This window comes from Helianthus annuus, chromosome 6 (assembly GCF_002127325.2).
Source record: "Helianthus annuus cultivar XRQ/B chromosome 6, HanXRQr2.0-SUNRISE, whole genome shotgun sequence".
NCBI lineage: Eukaryota > Viridiplantae > Streptophyta > Magnoliopsida > Asterales > Asteraceae > Helianthus > Helianthus annuus.
The window spans coordinates 30582008-30597604 of record NC_035438.2 but is presented as its reverse complement, the minus strand read 5'-3'; the positions used below and the strand labels follow the sequence as shown (position 1 = coordinate 30597604).

The 15597-nt window shown below is 33.9% G+C and overlaps 1 protein-coding gene across 2 annotated transcripts; it reads right to left on the bottom strand.

Moving 5' to 3' along the window:
- Positions 1-1039: 1039 nt before the first annotated feature.
- On the bottom strand, positions 1040-8253 carry LOC110903750 (phosphatidylinositol 3-kinase, root isoform). 2 transcript variants are annotated; one of them, XM_022149540.2, is made up of 17 exons: positions 7631-8253; positions 7278-7380; positions 7106-7202; positions 6856-7014; positions 6571-6780; positions 5392-5570; positions 5053-5296; positions 4834-4969; positions 4621-4742; positions 4347-4541; positions 3633-3803; positions 3410-3547; positions 2558-2712; positions 2342-2485; positions 1612-1759; positions 1344-1502; positions 1040-1264 (listed from the first exon to the last, which is right to left on the bottom strand). In XM_022149540.2, the coding sequence occupies exons 1-16, from the start codon at positions 7761-7763 to the stop codon at positions 1365-1367; spliced, it is 2472 nt and encodes an 823-aa protein (XP_022005232.1). In that variant the 5' UTR covers positions 7764-8253; the 3' UTR covers positions 1040-1264; positions 1344-1364. The 2 variants fall into 2 exon arrangements, with proteins under 2 accessions (XP_022005232.1, XP_022005231.1); XM_022149539.2 differs by having other exon boundaries at positions 7278-7383; positions 7631-8046.
- Positions 8254-15597: the final 7344 nt, after the last annotated feature.

Sequence of the window (15597 nt, the reverse complement as noted above, 5' to 3'; positions counted from 1 at the left end):
AGTAGCAGGGAACGTTTGGAGAAGGAGAATGCAATGTTTTGATTTTGGGTTTACGGTATGATTGTGAGTTATTGTGTGCTGATTATCAGGGGTTTTGTTCTCGCTATGGACGATTTTAACCTTGGCGGTTTCTTTTATTAATTTTAATTTGATTAATTTAATTGTTAAACACGCGCTTTAAATGAGATGATCGGACGGTTGTTGTTGTAGCGTACATAATGTACGATTAGTGTATTTGTATGATAACCGGCCTCTATAAATATATATATTTATATTAAAAAAAAACCCTTATGTGGCATGGCCACGCCCACCATACCCCATACAAAATGGGTTTGTGAATTGAGTTTTCAAAGTTACACGTGTCAACCCATGCTTCAAACCCCCGCCCCACCATACCCCACGGTCTTACCCGTTCAAAAATTACCAAACAGCCTAATGTTATATTCCCGTTACCTCAAACGCGTAATATTTTTAGCAGAAACATTTGCATAGTTGATTTTGTTCAAAGTTATATTCCCATGTTTTTTTTCAATGTTATATTCCCATGTAAACGCATATATCTTACTTTAAATGTCATACATAAACATAAATACATAATCTATTATGAATTATCACTATTTTTCCACTTTATCAAGATTGCACTTGCAATATATATTCTATGCTTAAAATTAGTAATGTACTAAACGCATCTCTATACCACAAAGTTGTATTGTTTTAGACCTATGCATATCAATTTAGTTATGTACAAATAAGCTTCCAAATCCATATGTTTGCAATAACATGAGATAGCTCAAAAGTCGACTCAGAAAATAAAAATATAAAACTGCTACAGCTTAAAATGTTGGTTCTACGTACATGAATAGTATTCCTTCTTTTTTTTTTTAATATCCAAACACGGTAATTCCTTCTTTTTTTTTTTGTTGAATAGTGACATGGTAGGAAAGGGAAATGATGGAAATCTGGAGTTGTTTTAGGCTTTTTTAACACGAGTTACATAGCGACACTGTTATGTAAATATACGTCGATGCTAAAGTGTACATTGTTTAAAGTTTGGTTAGCTTCACATCCAAACACTGAAACGTGACGAAACCAATAAAAATCTATAAACCCAGCAACTTAACACAATGCTAATGTTGTGAAGAGTCCTGGTATTATGGTCTAACCCGTCATCAAATCAAACTTTTTACAAACTAATTAAACCAATAATATACGAAAATATGAGTATTATTTACAACCCTATACAGATTTGTTTCTCCTTTGCAACCTGAAGATATATCGACACTCACATTAATAAAATACGCAAATATTTTTAATAAAACAATATAATAAATAACAAATAAAACCTTTATATGATCGATCAATAATCATCTCCAGTATTGTGCCCAACGGTGAATAGTCTCAACCATTTGAGGAAACAATGCGCTAACGCTCTCGTTGATAAGATCCTGGAAGAAATGTATGCACTCTTCATCATCCAAGTCCAGACGAAGTTTCTCTTGAAGCTACAAGAATTAACAAAGATCCGAGTTATAACCAGACCGTGGCTCCCGTTGATAGCATAACTATATTTACATAAATAAAATTATAAGAAAGATGGGATAAAGTGTGCACCTTTAAAATGCCCTTTTCAGGATCAGAAGCTATATCGGGAATGTTGGAGCCGGCCATTAGATGAAAGAGGTTCAAAATTAAGTTACTTGATTTACGAAGGATGTTATACGCCTCGCAACAATAGGATTTGAACCTTGTATAATATTGGCTGCAGGAGACGAACAAAAAGAAAGTTGTAAGTTGCGTAGCTAAGTGAAGAGTGAATAATATACTGCATTTTCTTGCGGTTTGCCGAAAACTATTATGAAAAGGTTAATATTTTCTTGCGATTTGCCGAAAACTATTATGAAAAGGTTAATAATAAAGTAAAATGCCATTTTTGTCCCTGAGGTTTGGCCAGTTTTGCGACTTTCGTCCAAATGTTTGTTTTTTCGCATCTGGATCCAAAAGGTATGAAATCTTGTTATTTTCATCCGGCTCGTTAACAGGGGTAATTTCGTCTTTTTTGTTAACTTAACGGGCAATTCAGTCTTTTGAATACTTGTACATTATGCTAAATGCTTGTACATAATGTGAAAACGACTGAATTGCGCTTAAGTTAATAAAAAAGACAAAAATACCCATGACTTAACAGAGAAAAATGGATGGAGTTAACGAGCTGGATGAAAATGACAAGATTTCAAACCTTTTAGATCCAAATGCGAAAAAACAAACCCTTAGACAAAAATCACAAAACTGGACAAACCTAAGGGATGAAAACGGCATTTTACTCTTAATAATATTAGTGTACCTTTCTGCACCACCCATAGCCTCCACCATTTCTTTGCAAAGCTTCATAGGTGGAGGAAACGGCTTTGGGTCACGACCCAATATATAACCAAAATCAACATGAAAAAGGCGACCATCATCTCGAAGTAACAGATTATCCAGGTGCCTGCACATGCAGTATCGTAAGTAGAAATTAAGGGGGCGTTTGGCTCGCTAGAACATATATAAAAGATTCTACCTGTCTCCAATGCCGAGTATGTATGTGATCACTGAATAGCCTGCACAACTTTTGATGAATGTTTCAAGACAAGTGGCTGTAATCCCAAACGGTCCCTCTTCATCCGGATGAAATTTCTGCAAGTAGCTTGTAATACTTCGGTGTTCTGAAAGAATCTGAAGACAACCAGATATATCATATTAGGGGTGTGCACTGTTCGGTTCGGTTTTTGGATACAACCATAACCGAAACCGAATGTTCGGTTTTCGGTTTTTGAAAACCGTTCAGTTTCAGTTTTTTCGGTTTTAATAACGGTTCGGTTTGTTTTTTCGGTTTTTGGAACAAAATTTCATAAGATTAAAAAATGAAAAGGATAATCCAAGATTTATGTTAATATATTTAACCTTTTAAATTTACATTTGTTAAATAAACCTAACCTTCTAAACTGTTTTTATATTTCTCCAAAGTTTTTATTAAGAGATTTTCTTTTATAATACTTTGAAAATCAGTTAATTAATGTGTTAAATTTTGTTATTTCGTGTAAGCAATGAATAAATCATTTCAAAGATAAAATAACATGATAATGTTCTTATTATAAATATTTAATATTCAAGAATAAAATTAATAATTCATACATCAATATATAAAAAACATCAAAAGAATGATCTTTTTGGTTATTTGGTTTGGTTATTTCGGTTTTTATAAAATGCAAAACCAAAACCGAACCGTAAAAATTCGGTTCGTTTTTTTTTCCGGTTCGGCTTCAGTTCGGTTTTTTCGGTTTCTGCTCACTCCTTAATCATATTACAGATGTATCACAAGTAAATATATAAATCCAACAAACTTGTTTTCTGGACCGAAATAATCTCATACCTGAGCTAGAGACTTGGATGGTATGAATTCCAGCATGCCCTCATCATGTCCGGTGGCTAACACCCTGTACGGCGTTAAATGTAAATCGAGATTTTCCAATTTAAGCAGACGATCCATGAGTGAAACCATTTGAACAACCTACACAAATGACCAAACACACATAAGTCTTTGTATCGAGACCCAGAAAGACGAAACTGAAAAGATAAAAGATCAAATTATATACCAATTGGTCTTGTCGAAGATCATCCCCTTTCTTGAAGATGATCTTCAAACATCCGCCACTAGATGTTCTAAACGCAAGGCGTAAAGGATGCAGTGCACTTTTAAATATTGATGAATCTGATGGAATGATCCCAGTGATAAGAACAGTCGGTGCCAAAGGCGATCGTATAGGCTACAAAAGTCACATATCAAGATGTTTAGTGTCAGGAGTCACTAGAGACGAGATTTTTCCCAAATACCCGTTACTGATTTTGGCTATTTGGTACACGTATCAGTACCAAGTTTTATTGATTTCGGCATTCAGTATTTTCGGTATCGGTACGGGTATGGGTAAAAATGGTATTGGTACCGATTTGATTACGAATGAACTTGATATTATGCTTTATTTTCGTATTATGGTACGCGTATCGACTTTACATACTTGGTACCTTGTATTGTATTACTACTCGTACCGATTTTACCTTATTTGGTATCTGTACTGTATTGGTACTCGTACCAATTTAAAAGATTAAAAAAAAGTGGTACCAAAGTGGGTACCGTACTGAAATACCAGTGCTGATACACGTACCATAATATTCGTTTCGCTATTTGGTACCCAGTTTTGTTCAGATTTGGTACCAGTATGGGTACGGGTATTGTATCGATCCCATCCCTAGGAGTCACATAAGCTACAAATATAGAAGCATGGTCATTAATGCCTTCTAGAATGTATTACCTCCTCAAAGTATGTAAGTTCACTAAGAAGTCCTGAAAGAAGATGCCGAAGCTTTTCAATTTTCTTTTGAGTTCCGCCTCGTACGTTTCTTACGTCTCGCATTATGGAACACAGCTGAGCTGTCAATTCGGTCTGGCGAACGAGACTTTGCCATAACTTAAAGCCATCTCCACCGTCAAACACCCCCATTCCCAACTGTAACATCAAACGTAAAGTGATCACGAGTTGCTGACTTTTAACTAATTCTATCTGTAATCACCAAACAGAACCTTACCTTTATCATATTTTCTTCGAGCATCTCGTACGTACAATAAAAACGTTTCGCGTATGCAGGATCATGAAGTTCGACAGCAACATACCATCTAAGGAAGCTAGCAAACTCGATGTTCGTTAATGCTGCAAAATTTTAAAAAAAAAAATTATCAGATTCCAGAAAGTAGAAAACTAAAATTAAGATCCACTTTTATAGATGTTACAGCTGGCATACAACGCTGCACGAGAAACTGAGAAAGACGAGATTTATCTGAGCGTTCAAACCGCAAAGCTTGAACTAGTTGAAGTAAATAACATTGGAGCTCTTCATCATCAGCTCTTTCGAGAACACGAACAGCATGAGCACGGACCTATTAACATTTAAACATAGGTCAAAAGTTCTTACTTATAATTTACAGATTCATATTAACATGTGTGTGTGTTCGAAACATACCTCTTCGCTCTCAAAAACGGGTGACAGAAGCTCTAATGCATCACATACGTCAATCATTTCCCAGCGACCCATCAGTTCAATCGCCTGTTTTGCTTCCTGAACGTCACTCCACTCGACACATCGAAGAAACTTTGTTAATGCCCGTTTCTCCGACATTAACGAGAAACGGAATTTCCATAGCAACTGTCTCTCGTCTCCACTCAAAGTTCGTGTTGGTGGGTACTTTAGTATCCTTTGAATTGACCTAATAAGTAGCATACAAGGATAAATGGATAATAATATAAAAATAAAAAGAAAGAAATTAGAAATATAAATGATTAAATTTTGAATAAAACTTGCTTTCTTTCGGTAGAGCTGGGCTTAAGATCTCTATCGATGATACCGCGATTCAAACTCCTTGCAAGCTTCAACTGCTTGTGCTCAGAAGGGTTGATTTTCCCCACTTCTGGGTCCCACACAGTAACCAGTTCATTTGTTGAAGTTATAGATGCCGGTATTAATAAATTTGGCCCGGATTCCTAAAATGTACGAACACGAGTGTCATGACAATCAACACAGTTTGCGTATCAAATTATAAAATTAACAATGTTGGCACCATTAAGCTTCCTATTCAAGGTATGTCGCTATTACAACCCGTTTATATGAAAATGGGTCAATCCAGGTGTATTTTATTGACAACAAATAAAAAATGTAGAAAATGAGCTGAAAATAAAATAAGTTAAACAGGTCAAAGTTGCCTAAGTATATTCAAAAGCTATCAATGTACTAAATCGTTTTATTTAAAGAAATTATCTTAGTTTCCAGACCCTGCTATGAGTGGGATTCTACTGGGTACATTTGTTTTTTTTTTTTTTTTAAATCTTTTTTTAGAGTAAAATGCCATTTTTGTCCTTGAGGTTTGGCTACTTTTGCGACTTTCGTCCAAAGGTTTGTTTTTCAGCATCTAGCATCTGGATCCAAAAGGTTTAAAATCTTACCGTTTTCATCCAATTCGTTAACTCCATCCATTTTTTAACGTTAAATCAGGGGTATTTTCGTCTTTATTTCTTATGGTGTTTTTTTATTTTAATAAAAAAATGTCTAAAAAGATGAAAATACCCCTCATTTAACAGAAAAAATGGATTGAGTTAAACGAGTTGGATGAAAATGGCAAGATTACAAACCTTTTGGATCCAAATGCGGAAAAACAAACCTTTGGACGAAAGTCGCAAAAGTGACCAAACCTCAAGGACGAAAGTGGCATTTTACTCCTTTTTTATTACAAAGTTTTCATAATCAAATATTATACAATAACAAAAAGATGGACAAAAAGTGGTAATATAACCCAAACCAACCCAACCCTAACCGTTTGACGTGTACATTGAAATATATGGAGATATGGAATTACATGTTTTGGCCCAAAGCCAATTTGACCCGTTACCCAACCTGCCATGTTGTCACCTCTACAGTAACAGTAACAGTTAAACAAATAAATAAAATTCAGAAAGTATACAGAAGAGAAATTGATAAAAGACAAACCTGCAGAACAACTCGATGTTCAAAACTGCAGAAATCAACAAGCACATACAAATGAGAACTCCCATTTTTACTGCTTTCAAGATCCTTGATTTTTTCCATAGCTTTAAAAGCAAGGCGGTCCAACCAGTCAACTCGCTGGATTAGACCTCTTTCATACTTATTCACAAGCTTCTCCAAACGCTCCAATTCCCCACGTTCCTCTTTAGGAACCTACGCTCATCAGTAACACACATGTATTTAGTGAAAAATTCAACTTGGAAATGAAATGAAATGCGTTTACGAAACCTTTCCAGGGGTAGTAGAGTGAATCGATCCATCCGCCTCTTTTCCTTGCCAAAGCCTAAGTTTGTGCTTCCCTGTTTTCAGTTGTTTTTTCACGTTAAAAAGATGGATAGTGGCCCCACCAACCAAACCCTCATCTTTCCCACACGAAACATCCCAAACCTACATTAAATAAAAAAAGAAGAAAAAGAAACTCTTCATACTCTGTGCAATCTAAAAACTAAACGGATAGAGTAAACTACTATTAACTTACGGTTATTGCAAGTTGAGAGTTGGTGGTCAAGTCTCGATATTTGGTACTCAATGTAATGAGTTCACCCCAGCAATAGGGTGGACCGGAAGATTCTAGCCTGAACAAAGTTTCAGTATCATTTAACGAAAGTTTTGAAAATATAAAAAAACGATGCAAGGCATGCTACAGAAACCTTGTTCTCATGGGAAGCCCAAAAGGAGCACCATCGATGTACAACGCACACTCAACATAAAGCTCGGGTTTTTTCTCCTCAACAACAACACTACCTATATCCGCTGCTGCATATTCAATAAAGACACGGGGTAAATATACATTCTTGATTGATGATATGGCTAGATTTGGGTTGGGTACCAAATAAGTTACTCCCTTGCATCACTAATAAACAACAAGTAGCAAATATATTTACATATCATATAGATTCTTCTAACTTATTATTATTATTAAAAAAATTACAACGAACTTTTCAGATACCAAATATCAAATTAGGGTTTCATAAAAAAAAAAAAATAGTGGAAGGAATTTGACCTGGATTAGATGAATTGGTTGAGGGTAAATTGCCTTCTAACTTTTCGATTCTGAAAGTAACTGGAAGATTGATGTCACAAGACAAGAAGAACCGAAACTCGTTCCCAGTCATCCCTTTTCTCAATGGGTTCATCAAATCATCGAAACGTGATTAGGGTTTTGCCAATTTGAGAGTCCAGATTGCCAATTTAAATTATGGCGTGTACTACAGGCTACAGCTTCATTAAGGGAGACGACGACACGACTCCATACTGGTTGATCAAAGTGAAAGAAACTTCATATAATATAATAATATGTACATGTATCAATGGAGTCTGTTAATTTTAATCAACCAAAAAAACACAGTTTTATATTAAGGGGGTGTTTGGCCTATAAACATGTATCGATGAGTATATTTTTACGGAAGCTTTTATCTGACCCGGAGGCCTATCACCAGTTCTTGCTATCAATTGATCCTCTGAGAACTCAGAACAATGTAAGCACTAAATTATTTTTCACACACAATAAAACAGCAGCGGTTGAGACCACTCTTCGGTTAAAATAGCGGTTGAGACCACTGTTCGGTTAAAACAGTGGTTAAGACCACTGTTTGGTTAAAACAGCGGTTGAGACCACTTCATCTTGCACCAAAGTGCTTTTCAAATGGTCAATTTGATTTTACCTTTGGGTTTCATCAGTTTGTGGAGATTGAACAACATTTATCCTAAGCATTTCTTAAATCATCTTGGCATTAGTGTGGAGATTGAACAACATTTATCCTAAGCGTCATGTTTTAACTGCAGTTTCAAGCTACCCACGTATCAAATTCTTGATTTTAAGAACTATTTTAATTATAGATATTAAATATAAAAGCAATATGGGACCTAATGAATGTATACATATGCATACAAGTCCAATATAAGTATTCAAATCTGTAAAAAAAGCAATACCTTAATAGCATAGATGGAACAGGAAAAATGTTAGCATAAATGGAGCTCCTAGATGCTCAGGAGTGAGAAGATGAATATAGTGGTGACATAATCTATTTTCTATGCACTTTCTCTAGAGAAGTTAAGAGTTAAGAGATGGAGAAATATGTTGGTGGCTTGGATGTTAGAAGTTCATGATTTTTCAAATTGTGTTGAGCAACTAGATTAGATGTTGTTATAATAAGGATGATGCATTCGTTGTAACCGACTTGATAATCTATTTTTAATTAAACCTTAAAAAATGTATAATCACTCATCGACTAATAAAATGTGGTATGCAATGAATTGAAAAAAACGACCCGTGTTTGCACACGGGTCTTACCGCTAGTACTTTCTGTAAAAGGAGAAATCCAAGTGACATAAGAAAAGCTGATGTGTCAGCAGGAGAGGGTGTCCAACAAGGCTTTTCTTATCTCATTATTACATCATAAAGGCTAATATTAAAAGACTTTAAAATTCAAAGTTGGCCCACATTTAGATTCCAAAGGTCTGCCCATTCAAAATCTCTGTTATAATACGAACCACTGTCCATTCAAGCCACTGTAATCAAAACCATTGTCCATTCAAAGGTCTGCCCATTCAAACGAATGTAATCAAATCACTGTAACCAAATCACTAATGATTAAAAATTCAAACTTCAAAACCTCTGACGATTCAATATTATGGCTCCAAATTTAAAATTCAAAATTACAGTGGCTCCAGATATATAACATATCATCTTCTTCAATCAATTACTCTCTCTAATCAACATCTGTCCTCAACATTTTATAATCAAACATCTGTTCCCAATTCAAATTATGGCTCCATATTCAAAATTCAAACCATATTTTCTAATTCTATAAATAAGACATAATTATTTGGCTGCAGATTCAAATCTCTCTCGCTGATATCTGCAAGCGTGTCTCTCTCTCTCTCTTTCTCTCTCAAATGCATCTTTTCTCGACTCTCGTGATTCAGCCGCTATTCTCCGATTACACAATTTTGTTCGAATGTTTGATGATTCTGTTTACATGTTATCGTTCCGGTATCATTGTTCCAACATTGTCGTTTCAATGATGTTGGCCATCACACATCAACCTTTCAATTTTGATGTTGCAATATAATTGTTGCAACATCGTGAAAAGTTGCATGTGTTAGATTCTTTGATGGGAGAGTTGCAACTTCAACCGACGATATGTATCTTCTATCGTGAAAAAAGTCAGTTGTGCTACACCAGTTGAGAAGAGACCTTTGTATTTTAGGTTTGTTTCTTATTTTTTATTAACTATTAAGATGCATGTTTATATTATTAAAATGAACTACTACAGAGAAAAATAAGAATTTAATGAAATATTTATAAAGTATTACACGCTAGGGTTAACACTTGCTAAGATTTCGTAGACTCTAGCCTTTCTCCATGTGATTTCATGCTCTCTTTTTAATTTCAGGTCAGTTAGCATGTTGCAGATTTTCTGATCATGTTCTAGAAGTTGTGTAAGAAACTCTTCTGCATTCTTCTGGAAGTCTGATGGAGGAGAGTGGAGAACTTCATCGAGCAATGCTATGTTGTTCCAGGTTTTGTTGTTATTAGTGTTGTTGATTGTGTCGACTTTCCTGTTTACTTCTTGGTTTGTTCTTTGTTCTTTGAGTGACCACATCGAGAATTGTGTTTTAAGATCGCTGGTGTCTGACCAGTGGTAGAAACTGAACTTTGCCATGTAGATTTTTTGTAGGTTTTCTGATTTGGAACTATTTTTGACAGAAAGTGATTTGTAGGACGAGTTGTTGATGTTTTGAATCAAAACTAATCATCGGTTTTTTATAGAGTTTAAAAAACGCGTTTACATGGTAAATGAATCATTTAATTGTAATTTTCATAATCTGCTTTTGTTCTTTGAATTTCGATATTTTGTCCCTTGGGTTTCTTAGTATTTAATTTTACGGTTTTCCCATAAAAGTTGGGGTTTTGAAAAGGTTTTTGCATTAAAAGACTACTGTTTTGAATTTTACATTAATATGTATATATATATATATATATATATTAAATCTACACGTTTTCATAATTACAAAGTTCAGTATATAAACTCATAGTCACTTTACTTGTTTTTCATCACGTTTTCCTAATAAGATATCATACTTTCAGGAAAGTCGAGTAATATAGTTTATTCAAATGGCCTCATTCACAGATGCAAAATCGGATGATTTCAAGCATCGTTTTGTCAGGCAAATCGAGGAACAGGTGTATGAAGACAGGGCTACTCTTCAAGAGTTGAAGAGATGTTTTGATGGATTACAGGTTGGCCTGTTCACTAGAGAGCAGGTTTCCAGAGATCTTATGCGCATGCCTTCAACTTCCGTTCGTGAGCTTTGTGTTGTTAGTAATATTAGAGTGCGGTGATAGAGACGTGGAGTTCATGGCGATGCTGAAGGACATACATCGAGAGGTTCAGCAATCGATGGAGTTGAAGCTAAAGTTTCTTCATTCTTGCTGTTATTATTAGATTTGAACTTTAATGTTGTTCAGTATGTGATGTAATTATTGGACTTTTAATGTCATGAATAAATGAATAAATTTTAAACTTATGAATCTATGTTGCCTTTTAGTTTTACTTATTTAGTTTTTTAGTTTGATTTAGTTTAATTATTGGTAAGTCAACAGAAGTTTAATAATATGAAGGGTTGGTTTGATGGCGAAGAGATAATGTTGATGTTGAATTGTGTCTGAACATCTGTTTGGTAAGTCAACAGAGGTTTAATAGTATCAACGGTTGGTTTGATGGTTAGCAGATTATGTTGATGTTGAATTATGTCTGAACATCTGCTTGGTAAGTCAACAGAGGTTTAATAGCATCAGGGGTTGGTTTGATGGTGAACAGATAAGTGCAATGATAAAACAAATGTTCAGAATTTGATCAATGATAGTAGTTTTTGAAGAATCTGCTGATGATGAAACAACTGTGTATGCTAACGACTGTTTGATTTACCACTGTTGACTAAATGACATAAATTTAAATAGTATTAATCTTTGTTGTCGCATCTTCATTTTAATTATTTCAGTCATTCCTAACAGTGGTTGGGCTAATAACAGATGTTAGACTTACCACTGTTGAGTTACACTGATTGAAAACAACTGTTTTTGAAACTTATGCTTGCCTAAAAACACATCCACTGCTAAATGGTACCGTCTGTTATCATAATTTCTGTTTTTCCTAATGACTGTTCATTTACTATAGTGCTGACTGCTGACTGTCATGCATTATGATAACAGAGGTTCTGACGTGGACAGATGTTAGCTAAAAATAAAACAACTGCTGAAAGTTATCATCTGTTGTCATAACTTCTGTTTATCTAACAACTGTTTGACTTACACTGTTTCCAACGACCAATAGAGGTTTCCAAACACATTTTGTTAGACATCTTTTATTAAGTTTGTAAATGTAAATAACAATTCAATAAGGGGTGTATGTGTAAATATTTTTCATTTGTTGAAAATATGGGAAAACGAAAACACAACTGTCATTATTTCTTTAGCATTATTACACATCAAACATCTATCATCTGACTTCTTTCAAAAATCTCTTCTTCCCAGTCATTTTCTAGGGTTTCAACTTTCTTATTCTCCGTCTTCTACACTTGAATCACTGGAGGTTTTGTTGTTTTTTCTTCAACAACTGATATGTAAATTCATATTGTAATACTTTATTATGTTTAACCGATTTTAATTCAAAAAAAAAATTTCAAATCCTATCTTGCTACAAATACGATTTTAAGTTTATTGCTATACATTCAAGAAGGGTTTAGTTAGGTGTTTGAATCATTTGTTGATAACATGTTAAAATAGTTATTATTTGCAGAAATTTTTTAACTCATACTCTGTTTCTATGATTAATTTCAGTAGATACTCTGTTAATACAAAAAGTTAATGTTCATCTTCGAAGCCAACTTTTTAATTTCAATGTTTTAGCATCTTTACTGATTCAGGTTTTGTCATGTATACTACATTTGTCAAGTTTCTTGATAACCCAGAATCTTTGAAACTGGTATGACATGTTTTTATATACATAATTTATTTTTATTGAGATATATATTTAACATTTACTATAGTTTATATTTTTTGTCACTACTTAAAAATTATATACAGGATGTACCTATAGCCTTTGCTAATCAAAAGTGGGGAGATTGTTGCTAAAAAAATAAGTTGCGAATCTATCATGAGTCTGGTAAAAAGTGGTTTGTGAGGGTCAGAATAGAAAATTCAACGCCAATAATAACTGACGGTTGGGACAGTGTTGTTAAAGATCTCAATTTGTCGAGGGATACTTTGTTGGTTTTCAGAGTGTTAGGTGATTTTGGGCTTGAACTTTCATGTTTTGTTGATGGCATGTGTGGTGAATCTTATTTCACGTTTAATCGTTATGCAAGATTTGGTTTTACGGTATGACTATTGATCTTAACTTGAATCCTTTTGCATCTTAAATCTGTCAATGGTTATTCTCATAAGTCACATACTTCACGTATAGTATTCATTATTTTTAATTTTATGCAGGTAATTGAAGACTACTTCATTAAACAATTTTACGAAAACAGCCCACCAAGTGGCAAATTTCAAATCTGTTATAAGGGTTCCTATTGGAATGTTGAAGTGTCTAAGGTTGATACGAACTTTGTATTTGCTAGAGGATGGCCGGAAATGTGTAAAGATGTTGGAATACTAGAGGATGATTTGCTTGTGTTTAGCAGAATTAATGATGTTGTTTTTGACATAGTAGTTTATAGAGATGAGACTGAGATTTGCTTTTCGAAGAAACCTGAATCTGATGATGATAGTGTGCTTGAGATATCGAAGGTTGATTATGTTGAGAATGTATTCAAGGTACGTTATGTATTTAGTATTAGCAGTAAAGGTTTTAATTATTTTAGCATTATACAAATTCTTTCATTAATGTTGACCAGGACATCTATGAGGATGAAGAAGTAGTGTATGTAGGTGAAGGAAGAACCGTTACTCAGGTACTTACTAAATTATTAAAATTATTTATTTTTAATTTAGCACATATAAGAATTTAATGTTTTTACAACTATTAGTAATGTTGTTTACTGATGTTACATTTATCTAATAATGTATTATTTAGAAGAAGTTACGAACGAATGTCGAATGCACGTCGAAGAGACGCATGTCTTCACGATTGAATAAAACACAAGATGTAAGTTTACCGTGTTAAAGATTGTTATATTACTATGGTTATTAAAGTTACTCTATGACAACAGGTTAAGAAGAAAGGTAAAGTTACTTCTGAGAGAAAGGAGACGGTGAAGAATATGACTAAGGGAAATGCTGCCTTACCTGTCGACACAAGTGATCATATTGGATGTTCTTCATCTGCTCATAAAGTTAAGGTATCTATACTCGCCACTTAATCAGTATATCTTATATAAACTGTTTTTTTTGTTCATATATTCAACATTCCTTTAATTCACATGTATATGTTTACTTTTTCATAAAGGGGAAGAGAGCCGCCAACGTTCAGAAAAAGCTTATCTGTAGAAATAAGATTATAAAGACTGCAAAAAAACATTCTGGACATCTTCTCGACCCTGAGTTCTTTCATTTTGATCGCAAAGGAGACTATAGGCTGGTATACCGTTTTTTATAACAAACTAATGATTTATGTTTATTTGTCTGACTATTATTTTTTTCCACACAATACATGTAGCGTCTTCCTGTTGAAGTTGCCAGATGAGCAGGTCTTTCTGTTGATCTTCATCCTTTGAAAGTTCAAAACATGGTTGGAGTTGTGGAGGTTTATGATGTTAAGTCGGAGTTAAATGATTTGAAGCCACGTTATGCGTTGGACGGTTGGTGAAAGTTTATGATTGAGAATAAGTTGAGGTTTGGTGATATGTTGCACTTCACATACGTGTCTTCGGAACAGAAGATCATATTAAATCAAGTTACCTCAGTTTAACAACGACATTTAAGTATGTTCTGATATCAGATATTATAATTATGAATTTTTTGATGGTGATATTGTATGTTTTTTTTTGAATTATTAACTTGATGTTTTGCTACTATGTATAGCTAACATGATAAAACACTGTTATTAGCACTTTATGTTTTATATATAGATGATACCATGCTTCTTTTTGCTAATAGTAACTACAATTAGTAGAAACTTGGTTTATTAATCGCAAATGTGACATTCTTCTGCATTTATGGGTTTATGAATTCAGAATAATGGATGGATGTATATGACTGTATTTGGCATGATGATGTTGTGTTTCATGTTGTCAAAACCAGGATTTGAACATCTGTTTGACTTTTGGTCAATAGTTAATGGAAATACAATAACAAACAGTGGTTTGAACATCTGTTTGACTTTTGGTCAATAGTTAATGGAAACCCATGTTAGGTTCAACAGTGTTTTGAAGAGGAAAACAGTGTGAGAAGACAGTAGATCTGATTAAGTTAAACATCTGTTCAGATTTAAACAGATGTTTGGCCTTAAACAGATGTTTGGCCTTTAACAGATGTTTGGCCTTTTATATCAGAGGTTTGGACTTAAACAGATGTTTGTGCTTAAACAGATGTTTGGTCATAAACAGATGTTTCACCTTAAACAAATGTTTTGCCTTAAACAGATGTTTGGCCTTCTATATCAGATATTTGGACTTAAACAGATGTTTGGCCATAAACAGATCTGTGGCGTTAAACCAAACATCTGTTTAAGGTCAACATCTGTTTGACTATTGGTCAACATCTGATTGACTTTTGGTCAACATCTGTTTTAATTTTAGTCAACATCTCATTTAGTATTCAACAGAACTTTGAATAACTCAATATCTGTTTAATTTGTTGTTTCGTTTTCTTGAATTCTATGTAATTTTGTAAAGTAGTACAAAAACAAACATTTTTACAAAATCCCAAATCACCCTATCATTAAAGTAATTTTGTAAAGTAGTTTGCTCTCAACATAATGGAATTGTTGTTGAATAAAGCTATTGATCATTAATTTATATCAA